This window comes from Dipodomys ordii, unplaced genomic scaffold (assembly GCF_000151885.1).
Source record: "Dipodomys ordii isolate 6190 unplaced genomic scaffold, Dord_2.0 Scaffold38, whole genome shotgun sequence".
Lineage (NCBI taxonomy): Eukaryota > Metazoa > Chordata > Mammalia > Rodentia > Heteromyidae > Dipodomys > Dipodomys ordii.
Window position 1 is genome coordinate 11179509 of NW_012267254.1, and position 18578 is coordinate 11198086.

The following is an 18578-nucleotide window of genomic DNA, read 5'->3' on the forward strand; positions in this document are numbered from 1 at the left end:
TTTTCTTTTTGCTTATGTGGTGCTGGGGAATCGAACCCAGGGCCTCAGGCATGCAAGGCAAGCGCTCTACCACTGAGCCACCTTCCCAGCCCTGGAACATTATTTTAAAAGGGTAACTTGGGGCTGGGAAGGTGGCTCAGTGGTAGAATACTTGCCTTGCATGCATGAGGCCCAGGGTTCGATTCCTCAGCACCACATAAGCAGAAAAAAAAAGCCTGAAGTGGTACTGTGGCTCAAGTAGTAGAGTAGCACTCTTGAGCTGAAGAACTGAGGGACAGCGCTCAGGCCCAGAGTTCCCACGACTGACAGAAAAAAAAATTTTTTTTAATGGTAACTTTAATTCGGTTTCAAATTGACATTTTTAGTACCATTAAGTAAGATGAAACTAACTGAGAAGGCTACCTATCCAAATACACATATTTTTATGTGGAATTATTAATCTAGTCTACTTAAGTTTCAGCTTTGGGTATTTTGTGGAGCATAACATGATTTTTAAAAGTGACAATCTTTCTTAGGAATGTGGAAACTATCCAGGATTTCTTACTATATTACGGGCAACTGGATTTGATGGTGGAAATAAAGCTGATCAATTAGATTATGAAAATTTTCGACATGTTGTTCATAAGTGGCATTATAAGCTAACCAAGGTAAAAAATACATTTTTTGTGAGTAATAATTTTCTTATCCTCCTTGTATTTTTATAATAATGCCTGATACAATGTTTGTTGTAGGCATCGGTGCATTGCCTTGAAACAGGCGAATATACTCATATCAGGAATATCTTGATTGTGCTAACAAAAATACTTCCTTGGTACCCAAAAGTTTTGAATCTGGGTCAGGCTTTGGAAAGAAGAGTACATAAAATCTGCCAAGAAGAAAAAGAGAAGAGGCCAGATCTATATGCATTGGCGATGGGGTAACAAAATTATACTTTAAATGTGATTTGTGAGATTAGATTACAAAGGATTCTGAGGACCTTAAAATGTTTCACAGTGTTGAAGTTTATTTTCTTCCTTGTACTTCAGGAGATTATGAGAGATTATTTTCCCACAGGCTGGTGAGAGTTGTCACTTCTGATGATCAACTTCCGGTCTATACTAGATGACAGTGTCAAAAGACACATGTAATATGTCTCAAATGGGAGGAAATGTAATTTTTAGCATTATACTTGGATTTTGAGATCTTCAAGAGCAAAAAGTTGAAAGTCATCTTAGTTTAAAAATTAGTTTGAAAATTTTATGTAAGAAATTAGTATTCTTTATAAAGATCCTCAAGAAGTTACTGAACATTAATATTTTTTATTTCTGAAGTAATTAATAGAATGAGTAACTTGCTAATTTTATTCTTTTGAATCCCATGTTTGTACTGTTTGATTTGTGTTTTGTATATTTAAACACTTTGTGCGACTTTCAGCTACTCTGGGCAGTTGAAAAGTAAAAAGTCATACATGATACCTGAAAATGAGTTTCATCACAAAGACCCTCCTCCGAGGAATGCGGTTGCCAGTGTACAAAATGGCCCTAGTGGTGGGCCTTCTTCATCATCCCTAGGAAGTGCATCTAAATCGGATGAAAGCAGTACTGAGGAAACTGGTATGCTTATTTGTAGATACTTTTAAATAATACATTGGAATATTTTGTATCACATAATGAATGCAATGCTGGCCTCTATTAATTTTTTTACTCCCTAGGTAGGAACATGTAACTGTTCAGTAATTAAATTGATGATTCTTTCTAATTATCCTTTAATCATTTTGCTGTGAAATTGTAGTTTATTTATATTTGGGGTCTTATTAAAGAAAGCCTTACTTTTATTTCAGATAAATCAAGGGAGAGATCTCAGTGTGGTGTGAAAGCTATTAATAAAGCTTCTAGTGCCACACCAAAAGGGAATTCAAGCAATGGAAATAGTGGCTCTAACAGGTAAGAGAATACTGTGCTATATGTGTCCTAAATTCTTATCTGATGGGCATCACTAACCATAAATAGAAGGGAGGTGGTAGTTAATCAGTATTAAAATCATGTTTCTTAGGCTTTAAAATTTTGTGTGTATCCCTTTGTGGATAATGTACTTGTTAGCATCCTAATTTCATTTCATATAATTATGTTCTGTTTAATAGTCTTGTTTTCCTTTGCTGGATGTTCAAGGGTATGTAGGTGGTTAAGGTAAAAAAAAATTTTTTTTACAGTGAATGAATGCTGTAGGCAATTTAAACTAGGGTAGAGAGCAGAAATTATTTTTATTAATTAGTTCTCTCAAGCTGAGGAACCTATTCCCTGATAGTAGCATCCTTAGTTGGTTTGCGGGATAGATTTTTTTTTTTTGGGTCCGGTCATGGGGCGTGAACTCTGGGCCTGGGCGCTGTCCCTCAGCTCTTCAGCTCAAGGCTAGTGCTCTACCACTTGAGCCACAGCGCCACTTCCAGCTTTTTTCTTTTTTTTGCTTATGTGGTGCTGAGGAATCGAACCCAGGGCCTCTGGAATGCAAGGCATGCGCTGTACCACTGAGCCACCTTCCCAGCCCTGGGATAGATTTTTGATTGTTAATTTGTTATCCACAAAGGATATGATGGTATGTAAGAAGAACCTAACAGTTTTTTTGTTGTTGTTGTTGTTGTTTTTGGGGTCCGGTCGTGGGGCCTGAACTCTGGGCCTGGGCACTGTCTCTCAGCTCTTCAGCTCAAGGCTAGCGCTCTACCACTTGAGCCACAGCGCCACTTCCAGCGTTTTTTCTTTTTGCTTATGTGGTGCTGGGGAATCAAACCCAGGGCCTCATGCATGCAAGGCAAGCGCTCTACCACTGAGCCACCTTCCTAGCCCCTTAACAGTTATTTTAATATTAATCATTTTCTTAATCTGCTACTCATGAGTTCTTATTTATTGATAAGGAAATAATTCTGTTTTACTTACTTTTGATACTATCATTTGCTTTTTTATCATTAAGAAACTTTAAAATTTTTGTCACGGAATATATTTTATGGTTATTTGAATAAATGATAAAAATCTAATGTTTATATTCTTAAGCAGCAAAGCTGTTAAAGAAAATGACAAAGAAAAAGGGAAAGAGAAAGAAAAAGAAAAAAAAGAAAAGACTCCAGCTACTACTCCAGAGGCCAGGGTACTTGGTAAAGATGGTAAAGAAAAACCAAAAGAAGAGCGGCCCAATAAAGATGAAAAAGCAAGAGAGACCAAGGAAAGAACACCTAAGTCTGACAAAGACAAAGAAAAATTCAAGAAGGAAGAAAAATCTAAAGAAGAAAAATTCAAGACAACTATCCCCAGCACAGAATCAAAATCTACTCAAGAAAGGGAACGAGAGAAGGAGCCATCCAGAGAAAGAGATGTAACAAAGGAAATGAAATCAAAGGAAAATGTTAAAGGAGGAGAAAAAACACCAGTTTCTGGGTCCTTGAAGTCGCCTGTTCCCCGATCTGATAATGCAGAGCCTGAAAGGGGTAAGTGTATTTTTTCTTGTTCATTTACCCTCTGTTATATTCATGTGTAGTCTTTTTTCCTCACTTTGAGAAGTTTTCTAGAGATTTTGCTAGGAAAATGAATACTTTATCTTAAAAAATTGCTCATTTTAAGCTGGGTGCCAGTGGCTGACACTTATAATCCTAGCTACTCAGGAGGCTGAGATCTGAAGACCTTATTTCAAAGTCAGCCAGGGGAGGAAAGTTCATGAGACTCTTATTTCCAGCTAACTACCAAAAAGCCACAAGTGGAGGTGTTGTTATTCGAGTGGTAAGAGTGCCAGCCTTGAGGAAAAAAAAAACTAAGGGACAGAGCCTAGGCCCTGAGTTCAAGCCCAAGGACCAACACCAAAAAATTGAAAAAAAAGTTGTACAGGGGCGGGGGGAGGATGGGAAGGGGTGGGAAGGGGAAACAAAGGAGAAGGCTACAATGCTTGATAAGAAATGTACTCATTATCTTGCCTATGTAATTGTAACCCCTCCACTGTACAGTATTTTCACAATAAAAAAAAAGAAAAAGAAGTTGTACATTTTGAAAGTGTTCAGAAAGACTAGAAATATATATTATTGTTTCTTTTTGTCTGAACAGAACAGAAACGCCGCAAAATTGATACCCATCCTTCTCCATCACATTCCTCCACAGTAAAGGTTAGTATAGCCTGAAGAAGGCAGCATCTTTATTAGGCTCTCGTGTTTGGAATACCAGTGTCCTGACTTCCTTCAAGTCTTGTGCCAAGTATTCACTGAAGCCACTGAAAATTTTATATATCATTAGAAATGAATGTTTTTCTGTATTGGTGGACTGATATTTTTCCCATTGAGTATTTTTATTATAAAAATGTTAAAACTTCAAGGACCTAGCACTAATTTTCTAATGTATCAAAGTGCAAGAGAAATTTTACCCAGAAGTGCCTCACTGCTTTACGCAGTTTTTTTGGAGTGCAATGGTAGCAACAGCAAAAGAATATTTTCAGCAGAACGAAGCTATTTTTCGGCATAAATATCGAAGAATGTGTATTACTGAAGACTTCCTGGATGATTACAGGATTACACAAGATACCTCTGAATTCATCAAGCTTCTTGATGAGCATCATACCGATGTGCCTTCTAAGAAGGAGTCTTGAAAGGAGTTCCATTTTAAAGTCTCCTTGGTGATCAGTTCTCCTGTAGTTGTGTATATTCAGTGAGCATGCAGCTTCAGTTGTTTCTTCCCTTGGAGGTTTGTTTATACCCATTGGGTTCCCACCAAGTTGAACCTTGCGTTACGATAAAAGCAGATGTGGCATCCAATCCTACCACCCAGCAAAGAGAAACCGCAGGCATTCAACTGCAGCACAAAATCGTGGGTGTAGCCTTCTTGAAGACTCAGGGTAGCCATTCCTTGCTCCATATTTAATTTTAATTCTAAAGTCATCTAATTTCATGGAATCTTTGAATTTGCAGTACGTTGAACTTTTGAAACTGTAAGTTACTAATTCTTCATCAAGAACACTGTGGTGGAATACCATAGTTGATTTGTTTTTCTTCTTTTCTCTTTCCATTTTGATGTTTTTTTTCTTGTTGGAGGTATGAAATTCACCAATCATAGGAACTTTACAAAAAAGTGATTTCTCTTTTATACAGTATATGTTTTGTTTTCTTATAATACAATGCCACTGAGTTATATTTAGAATGAAAATACATGTTTATTTTAGAGTTAAACGTAAAGTAAAATTTAAAACCTTCCAATTAAACGATAACTATAACATAACAGTATTGTTCTTCAGCTCTGACCTCCACTATTTAAATCTTTTTGTGGAGAAAAATATTTTGCTTTCTTAAGCTTTTAAAATTACATTAAGCATGAAATATGAAAAATGTGGCATTGACCTTTATTTTTAACTTTCGGTCAGAAAGTGTAAAATTTTTCTTTCATACATAGAGTACATCTAATTTACTTTTTTTTAAACCATTACTATTCCATTACATAATTTTGTTTTTGTTTTATTGTTGGTGTCCATATTACTAATGATATTATGGAATTTATCTTCACAAGGAATAGCCGGTTTATTTCCAGGTCACAACTGTACTTCCCAAAGTTCCTCTGGGTTCTGAGAACTATGCCAGCTCACCTGTCATCTCCATTCATTTTCTACAGGACAGTCTCATCGAACTCAAGGAGTCTTCATCAAAGGTTTGAGTCTTTTAAAAATGCCTAAGTAAACAAACAACCCCTCCTTTTGTTTTGTAGATGACCCTTCCCTAGTAAATTCAGTAACCTAGGATTACTTGGAAAGAAGTATTGTGATTAGAATAACCTTCATAAGTTCCTATTGCAAACTAAAAGAACAGATGGCAGTGATCTCTTTTAGAGAGATTGTTATAAAATACATGTGATGTGGCAACATTTCAATAATCTATATTTGTTGGGTGTATAACGCATTCTCCTTTGTGCTTCAGAATCTGGTATTAAGCTTAAGATTTGGGGCAGAAGAAGTTACTGGTTTGTTTAGGTGGAATAATCTGCTTTAATTTTACAAACAAACCTGGCAAATTTGCTTTGTGAAATTAAGGAAGGACTATTTTCTGGCTGTTCTTAGACATCCCAAAGGACCAAGAAAGCTATTTGCTGCATTCACATAACTTTTAGAAATGAAGTCCTATTGTAGTCTACAAAATTCTTTATATCTCCTTCTGCTGAGTTTTCTTTTTGGTAGTTGTAGCATAATTTCAGCAAGTATAGTAAATGTAAAGTAATTATGCCTCTTGAAGGGAGCAATCAAATTGGTAGTTGTGTTTATAGGTTAATATTAATTTTTACCTATTTTCCTTTACTGGTTATTCAACTAAAAATAGTATGCAGTTTATGTATCTAATTACAAAGTTCATTTCAGTATTATAGTTAAAATGCTGTTGTTAGTTTCATTTTGTTTTTATTATAAAATTTGTGCTCTCCTTTGACTTCATACATTGTCTCCTATTTTTTTCTAAGTATGATTCTTTATTGATGGACCAAATGGAATTTTGAAACAGCCACTCAGTGTTACTGCTTTTAGATCTATAACTTTCTAGGGAAGTGTCTGTGATTTTGGGCAAATCAGCACTGATATTTTTTTAGATATAATGCAAGTTTTATTGGGAACATGATTAAAGTGGGGGTGAGTGATATAGCTCAGTGGATGGAGTAAGCACTGATTTTTAACAGTTTAGATTAGCCAATGTGCCTGTGCCCTAAAACTATAGCACTGTTTTTTGAGTATGTATTAATTAAAGAGTGTCAGCCATATTATGTGTGCTTTGTTTTAGAGTAAAATATTTTATTGGCTACATGAAATATTGTAGTGTAGTTGGTCTTCATAACCATTTGGAATTGTATTTGTTAGTCATAACTGTTAATGGCGTATATGGGCTATTTTATTCATGGACTAAAAGTCTTAATTTGTGAGTATTTCTGAAACACACTTTAAGTAGCTTAGAACAGGCTACTAAAATTAACTGTATTTTCTTAAATTTGATGATGATTACATTTCTTCACTTTTTGAAAGTCTTCTGAATAGGAACATTGTGTGAGATAATGTATATTCATCTTATGTCATGTTCATAACAGATGTAAAGTTAAATAGGGCAGATGGTAGTGTCTTTTTGATAAATGAAAGATAAAAAGTTCTTCAGCCTTTCCTGATGGCATATAACTTGTTAATACCAAATGTAAAGTTTAGGTTCATCAGGTATTAGCAACAGTAGAAGAAAGGGTTCCTAGCTCTGATGATGGGTTTATCTCCTTCCTTCCCTCCTCTCCTCTCTTCTCCTCTCTCCCCTCTTCTTTCTTCTCTGGACGTGGGTACTGTCCCTGAACCTCTTTGTGCTCAAGGCTAGTGCTCTACCACTGAGCCACAGCTCCACTTCTGGTTTTTGAGTGGTTAATTTGAGATAAAAATGCTGTGGGGACTTTTCTGTCCCAGCTGGATTTGGACTATGATCCTCAGCTCTTAGCCTCCTGAGTAGCTAGAATTATAGGTTGAGCCATTCCCAGCTGTTCTTGAGCTTCTGTGCTCAAGGCTAGCACTCCAACACTTAAGCCACCGGTCCACTTCTGGCTTTTTGTGGTTAATTGGAAATGAGAGTATCCTAATCCTCAGATCTCAGCCTTCTTGAGTAGCTAGGATTATGCTGTGAGCCCAGTGCCTGGCTTATCTTTTTTATTTATTTATTGGTACTGAGCTTGAACTCAGGCCCTGAGACCTGTCCCTGAACTCGTTTGCTCATGGCTAGTGTTTTACCACTTTGAGCCACAGCGCCACTTCTGGTTTTCAGGTGGTTAATTGAAGGTAAAAGTCTCATAGACTTTTTGGTCCAGGCTGGCTTTTAACTGCAAATTCTCAGATATTAGGTTCCATAATAGCTAGGATAAAACCTGTGAGCCACCAGCACCCAACTTTTTTTTGTTGTTGTTGTTGGTCATGGGGCTTGAACTCTGGGCCTGAGCACTGTCCCTCAGCTCTTAAGCTCAAGGTGAGCGCTCTACCACTTGAGCTACAGTGCCACTTCCGGTTTTCTGATGGTTTATTAGATACAGGAGTCTCACAGTCTTTTCTGCCCCGGCTGGCTTTGAACTGAGATCCTCAGATCTCAGCCTTCTGAGTAGCTAGGATTATAGGCGTGAGCCACCAGCACCCAGCTCCAACTTTTTTTTAAATAGTAGTTCATGTCAATTTCTCCACCTAAAAATTATTTCTGTTCATTTAAAATTCAATACAATTACTTCACATGTAACCAGAAAATTTTGAAAAAGGCATATAAATATGCTACTAAAATTATGTGACTCATACCACTTTTTTTTAGGGGGGGGTCCAGTCGTGGGGCCTGAACTCTGGACCTGCGCGCTGTCCCTCAGATCTTCAGCTGAAGGCTAGTGCTCTACCACTTGAGCCAGAGTGCCACTTCTGGCTTTTTTCTTTTTGCTTATGTGGTGCTGAGGAATCGAACCCAAGGCCTCAGGCATGCAAGGCAAGCGCTCTACCACTGAGTCACCTTCCCAGCTCCTCATACCACTTTTCATATTAGTGAACTACATTTATTGTAGTGCTTGGCAATAAGATTAGATATTCAGTAACCATTTGAAATGAATCCTTAAGTTTTTGCACTCTGGTAAACCATCCAGAGTACTGATTTGTATAGTACCTGATGTTGCATTTTTACATTTCTAGGAAATTTACTAGAGTTGAATACATTGAAATAAAATTTTTTATCAGAATTTAGTCTCTAAAATTGATTACCTATAATCTCAATGTTTCAGAGTTAGCTTTTATCTTCTAGACTCACAGCAGAACATTTTACCTGCCAAGGGCCATTTGGATATTTATGTACAGGCCATACAAAATTATCAGTACAGGTACATTGCATGGGCAGCTGAGTAGAAGCATATGAGAAGCATATTTGTCTATCTCATCATCTACTGAATAATTTTTCAGGCCTTATACAGCCTCTGAGCCAGATAGTTCCCCACCGCTGTCTGTTTTTCATGCTATCTTGTTAATTATGCATATAATATTGTTTTCTTGCTTTAGTGTGACCTTTTAGTTACGCTTTATATTACTATACTTTTTATTACTTGCTAGTTTCAGTTTTAATCCATAGGAAAAATTATATAGATTTTTCTTTTTGAAAATATTTTTAGTACCTTTAAGTAATTGTATGAAGGAGTTGCTAGTCTACAAAGCAGTTTATGTATACAATGTATCTTGATCTGTGTCATCTTCTTCAACACTCCCCCCCTCAATCCCCCTCCCTTATTTTTCTTAATTTGTAGTGTATACAATGAATTTCTGACTGTATATTTTTCCTTCCTCCTTTCCTTCATCTACCCCTCTCCCCTTGCTCTGTCCCTTTTGCAATTACTCATTTCCTGGTGTTTTTTTTCCCTTGGGCTTTGATTTAGTCTTTGTAAAGAGTTATACTATTTGAGCTCTCCATAGAGTCTATTATACTTCAAATTAATTCATTTGTAACCACTTGCATACCACCTAGTGTTTTTACTTATAGAATTTTTATAGGCACATTCTAGCTACCAAAAATGAGGGAAACCATGCAACCTTTTTTTTTTTTTCCCCAAATCTGGCTTACTTCACTTAATGTAATTTTTTCCAAGTCTTTCCATTTCCTTATGAATGGCATAATGTTATTCTTTCTAATGGATAAGTAAAATTCAGGTATACACACACACACACACACACATACATACCACATTTTCTTAATCTATTTGTAAACCCTCAAAGAAACAACAATCCAATTAATAAATGGACTAATGAATTACAGAGAGACTTCCCAGAAGAAGAAGTAAAAATGGCCAATAGACACAAGAAGAAATATTCAGCATCCATAGCCTTAAAGGAAATGCAAATCAAAACAACACTGAGATTCCGTCTCACCCCTGTTAGAATGGCCATTATCAAAAAACTAACAATAACACATGCTGGTGGGGATGTGGCCAAAAGGGAACTCTATTACACTGTTGGTGGCAATGTAAGCTTGTTCAACCACTCTGGGAAGCAATATTGGAGAGTCTTCAAAAAAATAAACATAGAACAACCCCATGTCCCAGTAATTCTACTCCTGGGCATTTATCCAATAGAACACAAACAGGGCTACAGTAAAGCCACTAGCAAAAACATGTTCCTTGCAGCACTATTTGCCATAGTAAAAAATATGGAGGAACCAGCCTGGACTTTGCTTTATTTTTTCCTTTTTTTTTTCTTTTTGTTTTTTTCCCCGGTCATTCGTGGGGCTTGAAGTCTGGGCCTGGACACTGTCCCTGAGCTCTTCAGCTCAAGGCAAGTGCTCTACCACTTGAGCCACAGCGTCATTTTCTGGACTTTGCATTTTGCAGGTACTGGGATTTGAATTTAGTGCTCCCCCTCTTCACCCTTCCCTCCTTTTGTTATTAAGGTGAAAGATTTTAATCTGTATCACAGTTCTTTTCAGAATCTTTTTTTTTTTTTGGTACCAGTCCTAGAGCTTGTTTACTCAGGTCAGGACCTGAGCGCTGTCCCTGAGGTTCTTTGCTCAAGGCTAGCACTGTACCACTTGAGCCACAGCTCCACTTCTAGCTTTTTGGTGATAGTCTCCTGGGCAGAAGCCCAGGTTGGCTTTGAACCACGATCCTCAGATCTCAGCCTCCTGAGTAGCTAGGTTTATAGGTTTGAGCCACCAGTTTCTGACAGGCTTTTAAAAGTGCAATCTTATTGTTATTATGAAGGTGTCGTACAGAGGGGTTACCATTTTATTTTATTTATTTTTTGTTTATATGGTAGCAAGGGATTGAACCTAAGGCCTCATGCATGCTAGACAAGCACACTACCACTAAGCCACATTCTCAGGATTACTGTTTTATACATCAGGTAATGAATGCATTTCTTTCTGGACAGTGTCACCCCTTCTGTCACTTCCCCCCATTCCTCTCCAATCCCTGCCCCACAAGTTGCATAGGTAATTTTCCACAGTTTCTGCTGAATACCATGACTATGTTTGTTCACTTTTCCACTATTTTGTTTCCCCTTTTGCCCCCCCCCAACAGAAAAAAGAACAAACAAAACAAAAAGCAAAAACATCACCATTACCACCAACAAAAACCCCTGTTTACATTTCCTGGAATTTGTTTTGATAAATAGTATTTTAAATGTTTAGAGGCTTTATATCTTTGGGTTCTTCCTCGAAGGGTATCTCACTGAATGCCTAGAGTCCTGTATAATTATCGTGCCCCAGTCTTGCTTCTGCATCTGAGAGAAAACATGTTTAGAGGCTCTGTCTTGACTGGCTATCACTGTACCACTTAGGCTACCTCTCCAGCCTGGCCTTTTTCTTTGGGTATGTAATCTCTCTGACTGTCTTTGAACCACAATCCTCTATTCAGAGGTGTCTGGGGTCTAGGCTTTTAACAACCACTCCCCTCCCCCTTCTCACCTGCTTCTCAAACACTCCCTACTTAATGTGTGGTGTCTTCCATTTCCTAAAATGCATTCTTGTTCTGGTGCCATGGTTCCCAGATCACAGACTTTTCTTGTGTGTGCTGTGGTTTGCTGGTTCTGTCCATGTTTATTATACTTAGGTCTGTACTGTTACTTTGGAGATTGAGTTGTGCTTAGTATCAGGGCTATGCTGGACCTTATGTATCTATCTTTTGTTTTATGAGAGTTTCTACAATGTGGTTAATGTAGTTCAATCAGTTACTACCACAGGGATGTTGTTGCCAGTCCATAGATCTTTGTCATCTTCACATCTGTTGTACTGGCAGCTCTGATGTCCCCTACAGTACTGCAGTGTTGGTGTAAGAATAACTAGTTGTTTAATAATGTTTTAGGAAAGATGCTGAGTGATACTAACTCAGCTGCAAGTTTATGTATCTCATTCTATATACAAGGATTTGAGCTTGTAGGTGAGATTAAAGGGAGAAAAATCTTAAGTTAATATTAAAAAAAATTAGCCCACTTTCCATCTCAACTTTCAACTGTTGTATTTCCACTTTTGGTTAGTTGTGTTACGAGATACAGCAATCCTAGTACTTACATGTGATGAAAAGTGTGTTTAAAATATGCTCTGTTATGTGAGCCTAAAATTTTATTATCTTTAAGTAGTTGTCCAAAGGAGTTGCTTTCAATAAAGCAGTTTATAAATACAATGCATCTTTTTTCTTTCTTTTTTTTGGGAGGAGGTTGGTTGGTTGTGGGGCTTGAACTTGGGACCTGGGCGCTGTCCCTGAGCTCTTTTGTTCAAGACTAGTGCTCTACCATTTTGAGTCACAGCTTCACTTCCAGTTTTTGAGTGGTTAATTAGAGATGAAAGGCACACAGGAACTTTGGGGGACTTTTCTTCCCCAGACTGGCTTCCATCTGCGATCCTCAGATCTCAGATCCCAGCCTCCTGAGTAGTTAGGATTACAGGCATGAGCCAAGGGCACCTAGCCTACAATCCATCTTGATCAATGTCACCCCTTCCATCATTCTCTTCCATCACTCCCAACCTCCCCCATACCTCAAATTTCTTAATTTTGTAGTATATACAAAATCCAACAATGCTACATTGGACAACTCACTAACTTTATTTGGCAAATGAGAGGATAGGGGAAGTATATAAAAGCAGAAAGGTATTCTGGCTTAATATACTGTAACCTATTTTGGACAAAAGTTGATGACATGAAGTTAATAGGGAATACTTATCACAAAAAGATAAATACATAGTACAAGAGTTCATTGGAATGTGAATTGCAGAGTGAGGGATGGTTTAAGAATTGATGGCTATTGACCTGTCTTTGAAGAGTTACGTAGGTTTTTAAGAGATTAAAAGTATGTACCATTCTAATAAATAGACTGCTGGAAAGGATTGGAGTTAGAGAACAGTGACAGGAAGAAAATGCAAGTCATTTAATTTGGTTGTTGAATGGTAGCGTAGAATTCTGAAATGATTTTGGAGAATTTGGGATGCCTAAAGTAGGAATAAGCAATTCATTCAACAGATGGAGAGAAACTTTTATGGACAAAAGTATTGGAAGGGTAGAAAGAAGAAATTTTGTTGTTGTTGTTGTTGTTGTTGATCATGGGGCTTAAACACTGAGCCTGGGCACTCTCCCTGAGCTCCTTTAATTCAAGGCTAGCACTCCGGAGCCACAGCACCCATTCTAGCATTTTCTGTGATTAATTGGAGATAAGAATCTCACAGACTTTCCTGCCTAGGCTGGCTTTAAGCCACAATCTGCAGATCTCAGCCTCCTGAGTAGCTAAGATTACTGGTGTGACCCACTAGGGCCTGGTTGAATTGGGTATATTTCTAAACAAACAAACAAACAAAAGAAGATTGTGTATCAGTTGAGCCATTGGACTTCTTGTGTCAAGCATGGAATACGTCAATATTTGTGTCATAATCAAGTCCTTGAAAAATTCTTAATTCAAATAGGCACACAAGAAAATGTCATCAGCATGTGTGTGGATGTTTGTATGCACAAAACACCCCAACTTTTGTATGTTTTTGCTTTTAGTGGGGAAAAAAGAAACAGTACTTTCTTTAAAGAATTCTTTTTTTTTGAGGGGGGCCTCCGGTTGTGGGCCTGAACTCTGGGCCTGGGCGCTGTCTCTCAGCTCTTCAGCTCAAGGCTAGCGCTCTACCACTTGAGCCACAGCACCACTTCTGGCTTTTTTTCTTTTTGCTAATGTGGTGCTGAGGAATCGAACCCAGGGCCTCATGCATGCAAGGCAAGCGCTCTACCACTGAGCCACTTTCCCAGCCCCTAAAGAATTCTTTTGAGAATTGCAATAATATTTTATTGATTTTATGTTTTTAGTATCCTGAATAATACTACCTTAAGAGATGATAGAGTCTAAAAATCTTTTAAGTGTCATTAAAAGTGTCATACCAAGCAAGAGTATATTTTAGAGAAATACTTTGATATTTATTCTCTTGCTCTTTGATAGTAGTAAACATTTTGTCTATTTCAGTTGATCATTTTTTAAACACATTGCTATGACATTTCTGAGACAATAGAATAGAAAATGTCTACTGATAATTCTCAAACTGATGGCTCTTTTTATTCCTTTTAATATCAGGATTATTTCATGTCAAAACATTTTTTATTCATTTGATTCTATTCATTTTTAATGTATATCTAGAATTATAAAGTAATATAAACTCCATATTCTGTTGCCTAAAACTTTGTTATCAAATTAAGTATAAACTTATAGTATACTTATAAATGCCATAAAATCAAGTATTGGATTATTTATTGACCACTTCCTTTTTTTTTTTTTTTTTTTGTTGGTCATGGAGCCTGAACTCTGGGGCTGGGAGCTGTCCTTCAGCTCATCAGCTGAAGGCTAGTGCTCTACCACTGGAGCCATAGCGCCACTTCCGGCTTTTTTTGTTTATGTGGTGCTGAGGAATCAAACCCAGGGCCTCATGCATGCAAGACACGCACTCTACCACTGAGCCATCTTCCCAGCCCCTTGACCACTTCCTAAATAACTTTTTATGGTTGATTTCCATATTATCTCTCAGTTATTTAGCCTTAGGATGTCCTCGATAATTGGCTTAAAAAATTTTTACTGCCTGTGGACCTTTTGACAGGTGAAAGGCCAGTAAGAGAATTCACAATCAATTCTATTTGATAGAATTGGAGTATTTTTGAGGGCTAGGAATGTGGCTTAGTGGTAGAGTTCCTAGAATGCATAAAGCCCCGAGTTCGATTCCTTAGCACCACATAAACAGAAAAAGCTGGAAATGACACTGTGGCTCAAGTGGTAGAGTGCTATCCTTGAGCAAAAGAAGCTCATGGACAGTGTCCAGAGGCCTGAGTTCAAGCACCAGGACTGGCAAAGAAAAATTTTTGGAAGAAGATATGTATCAGTGTTTATATTTGGAAAAAATAATTTGGAATGATCATTGCTTGGGGTTTTTACTGAGACAGAAAGGACATATTAGTAAAATCAGAGCTAGATTTTGTTTGTATACCTTTTACCACTGTTATTGACTACCTAGGAATGGATAGTAAAATTTTATGATTGAATTCAGGTTTGTGTTTTGTTTTTTACTTTGGAGAAAGTCCAGTCATAAATTTTTACTTATGTTTTTGTAACGGTGGTCATATGTCTTTGTAATGGAGTGATAAGATGAACTCTAGCTTGTGAATTTACTGAGGAGTTTCAGTTGAGGCAGTAATGAACTGATTGAGTTTGAATAGGTATTAAATGAGGCCATGAATATTTATGTAATTGGTATCATGCTCTTTTGTTTTGCCTCTCATACAGAGAGCTGACCAGTTCTGACTTCATATTTGTCTTTCAATTAATAAACAAAACCACAAGATGCCAATACTGGAAAACTAATAATCTTTAGTAATATTGCCTTAATTTAACAGCTCTACATTAATCATACTCCTCCACCAATGTCCAAGAGTAAGGAGAGAGAAATGGACAAGAAAGAGTTGGACAAGTCAAGGGAAAGATCCAGAGAAAGAGAGAAAAAAGATGAAAAGGACAGGAAAGAGCGGAAAAGGGTTTGTAATTTTCTTAAATTAGTTTGGAAAGCTCATTATCATGTATAGTAGTGTGCTTATTGCTTTTTAAAAATTACTACTTTATTCTGTAGCATTCTGTATTGTTTTAACTGGTATTTTCACACTGAAGTGTGTTTGCATCTTCTACAGTAATAAGGATCTTCAGCTTAGTAATCTCTACCAGCTCTGCTTATCTGTCATGCCATTTTACCAAGTATGTGAAACTACTGCAAATATTCTCCAATTCTAGTTAGCTGTGCCTTTCTTGTGTAAGAATAATTCTTTATAAGAAAAAACGTAAACTTGTGATCAATGTAGTTCACAATTCTTGGTTCTAGGATCACTCAAACAATGACCGTGAAGTACCACCGGACTTAACCAAGAGGCGGAAAGAGGAAAATGGAACAAGTAGGTGGACTTACTGATACCTTGGAAGCAATCGTCAAAGAGAATTTGAAAAGGCTTTCATGATCCTCTTTTGTAATTTTAGTGGGGGTTTCAAAACACAAAAGTGAAAGTCCATGTGAGTCTCCTTATCCAAATGAGAAAGACAAGGAAAAAAATAAGTCAAAATCTTCAGGCAAAGAAAAAAGTGGTGACTCATTTAAATCTGAGAAGATGGATAAACTATCCTCCGGTGGCAAAAAGGTAAATTATGAGCACAAACAGTCTATCTTTTCTTTAAAGAAAAATTGACTCTTTTTGGAAAAACAAGAAGAATTATACCTATTACCTGACTTACAGAATTGTAACCCCTCTGTATAAAACAACAGTAACAATAAAACGATATTAAAAAAGACAACTCTTTAGAAACTTCGCACATATTTTTTGTCCTAGTCAAGTAGCCTTTTTAAAAAAAATTATTAGGACATAGGAAGAGAATATACTGGGGGAGGGCAAGTTGTTTGGGGAATTTGAACCAGATCAATTCTAAATTATTAAGAAGCTAGAGTTACTATACCTCTGAGTTTCTTTTTCCTCTATATTTCATTCCTATCCACTTTAGTTCTTTGTGATTTAACCTTTCTTTGTATTTTGCTTTTTTGTGCATTTAAAATTATTTGCATTTAGTTTCTTTATTTTTGAAGTTAAAATGAGATTAGGCATTAAAATATTGAAATATATTTTCTCTATCAGTGTCAAAAGTCTTCATTAAATATGATATGAAATATTTTATCTGAATAAGCTCATTTGTTGGAAACTTGGCATCTGCTTTTAAAATGAAGTGTAAGATACATTTTCTATATATTAACGAATGACATACAAATTAAATCTATGTATGTTCCATAAAGTAATAAGCTACTGCTAAAGTATAAAATGTTTACAAAGCAGTATTTTATGAATTCAAAAGATATGTAGCATATATATATGTAGTTCATAAAAGCAGTTTTAGAAAATTTAAAGATGCGTGATTTAATTCTATATGAGAATTAAAGATAGGCTGCTGCTTCTCAGTGTTTTTTTTGTTGTTGTTGTTTTTGCTTTTTGGTAAATGTGTGTGCCAGTCCTACTGCTTGAATTCAGGACCTAGGCACTGTCTTTGAGCTTCTTTTGCTCAAGACTAGTGCAACAACGCTTGATCCACAGCTCCACTTCCAGCTTTTTGATAGAGTTTATTGGAGATAAAGACCCTCATGGATTTTCCTGCTAGGGCTGGCTTGGAGATCCTCAGATCTCAGCCTCCTGAGTAGCTAGGATTATAGGCATGAGCTATTGGTGCCTGGCCCTCATTTCTAATTAGAGCAAAATTCGTATATTAAATTAACTGCTTAACATACAATTTAGCTGGGCACCAGTGCTTCACACTTGTAATCCTAGCTACTCAGGAAGCTGAGATCTGAGGATGGAGATTCTGAGCCAGCCTGGGCAGGACCCTTATCTCCAATTAGCCACCAAAAAGCTGGAAGTGAAGCTATGGCTCAAGTGGTAGAGTGCTAGCAAAGTAGCTCAGGGAAATTATACAACTCAGCAGTATTTAATATATTTATAATATTGGGTGCAGTTTTATATGTCCAAAACATTTTAGTTGTCCCAAAGGAAAAGCCTATACTTATGGTAACTGTCAATCTACACATCTCTTTCCACCAGCCCTGGACAACTGCTGATCTGCTTTTTGTCTCTGTGGATTTACTTATTTTTTAAAAAATAATTTCATATAAATGTAATTTTACAATAATAGTGCCTTTTGCATTTGTTGTGTTTCACTTAGAAGAATGTTTTCAAGGTTCTTTTATATTGTAATATCTTATTACTACACTATTTTTATTATTCTATTACGTGACTGTAACACTTTGACCATTTATCAGGTGCTAGATTTTTAGGTTGTTTCCACCCTTTTGGCTATTGTGAATAGTGCTGCTATGAAATATTTGAATATCTTTGTTAATTCCACCCAAGAAAGGAACTTCTGGGTTATGTAATTTTATGTTTAGCTTCTTGAGGAATTGCCAAACTATTTTTCCATGGAGGCTGAGCTGTACAATTTATATTCCTCCCTCCCTCCCTCCCTCCCTCCCTTCCTTCCTTCCTTCCTTTCCTTCTCTTCCTCTCTCTCTTCCTCTCTTCCTTTCTCTCTCCTTCCTTCTCTTCCTCTCTTCCTCTCTCCCTTTCTCTCTCCCTCTTTCTTTCTTTCTTTTTTTCTTTTGTCTTTTTTCTTTTCTCTGTCTCTCTGTCTGTCTCTGTCTGTCTGTCTCTCTCTCGTGTTCCTTGGGCTTGAAGTCATGGGCTGGGTGCTGTCACACAGCTCTTTTGTTCAAGGCTGGTGCTCTACCACAGTGCCACTTCTGGTTTATTTCTGGTAGTTAATTAAGCCTAAGAGTCTCATGGATGTTCCTGCCCTGCTGGCTTCAAAATGCCATCCTTAGACCTCAGCCATCTGAGTAACTAGAATTACAAGTGTGGTTCACTGATGCCTGGCTCATAATTTTTCCTTTCCCTTTCCCCTTCCTTGCCTCTTTCCTTTCCCCTTTTCCCTTTCCCCTTTCTCCTTTCTCCTCCTTTCTCCTTTCTCCTCCTTTCTCCTTTCTTTCTCTCCTTTCTCCTTTCTCCTTTCTCCTCTCTCCCCTCTCCTCCCTGTCCTCGCTTCCCTCT

At 37.1% G+C, this 18578-nt stretch overlaps 1 protein-coding gene across 1 annotated transcript in view; it reads left to right on the forward strand.

The window, feature by feature from the left end:
- Thoc2 (THO complex 2) overlaps nucleotides 1-18578 on the forward strand; it is a 146066-nt gene that overhangs the window by 100858 nt on the left and 26630 nt on the right. The window contains exons 26-35 of the mRNA XM_013018075.1: nucleotides 516-647; nucleotides 732-916; nucleotides 1414-1592; nucleotides 1820-1922; nucleotides 3024-3454; nucleotides 4062-4120; nucleotides 5610-5645; nucleotides 15351-15488; nucleotides 15827-15896; nucleotides 15979-16136. Coding sequence (XP_012873529.1) covers nucleotides 516-647; nucleotides 732-916; nucleotides 1414-1592; nucleotides 1820-1922; nucleotides 3024-3454; nucleotides 4062-4120; nucleotides 5610-5645; nucleotides 15351-15488; nucleotides 15827-15896; nucleotides 15979-16136 — 1491 coding nt within the window. The remainder of the gene's footprint in view (nucleotides 1-515; nucleotides 648-731; nucleotides 917-1413; nucleotides 1593-1819; nucleotides 1923-3023; nucleotides 3455-4061; nucleotides 4121-5609; nucleotides 5646-15350; nucleotides 15489-15826; nucleotides 15897-15978; nucleotides 16137-18578) is intronic.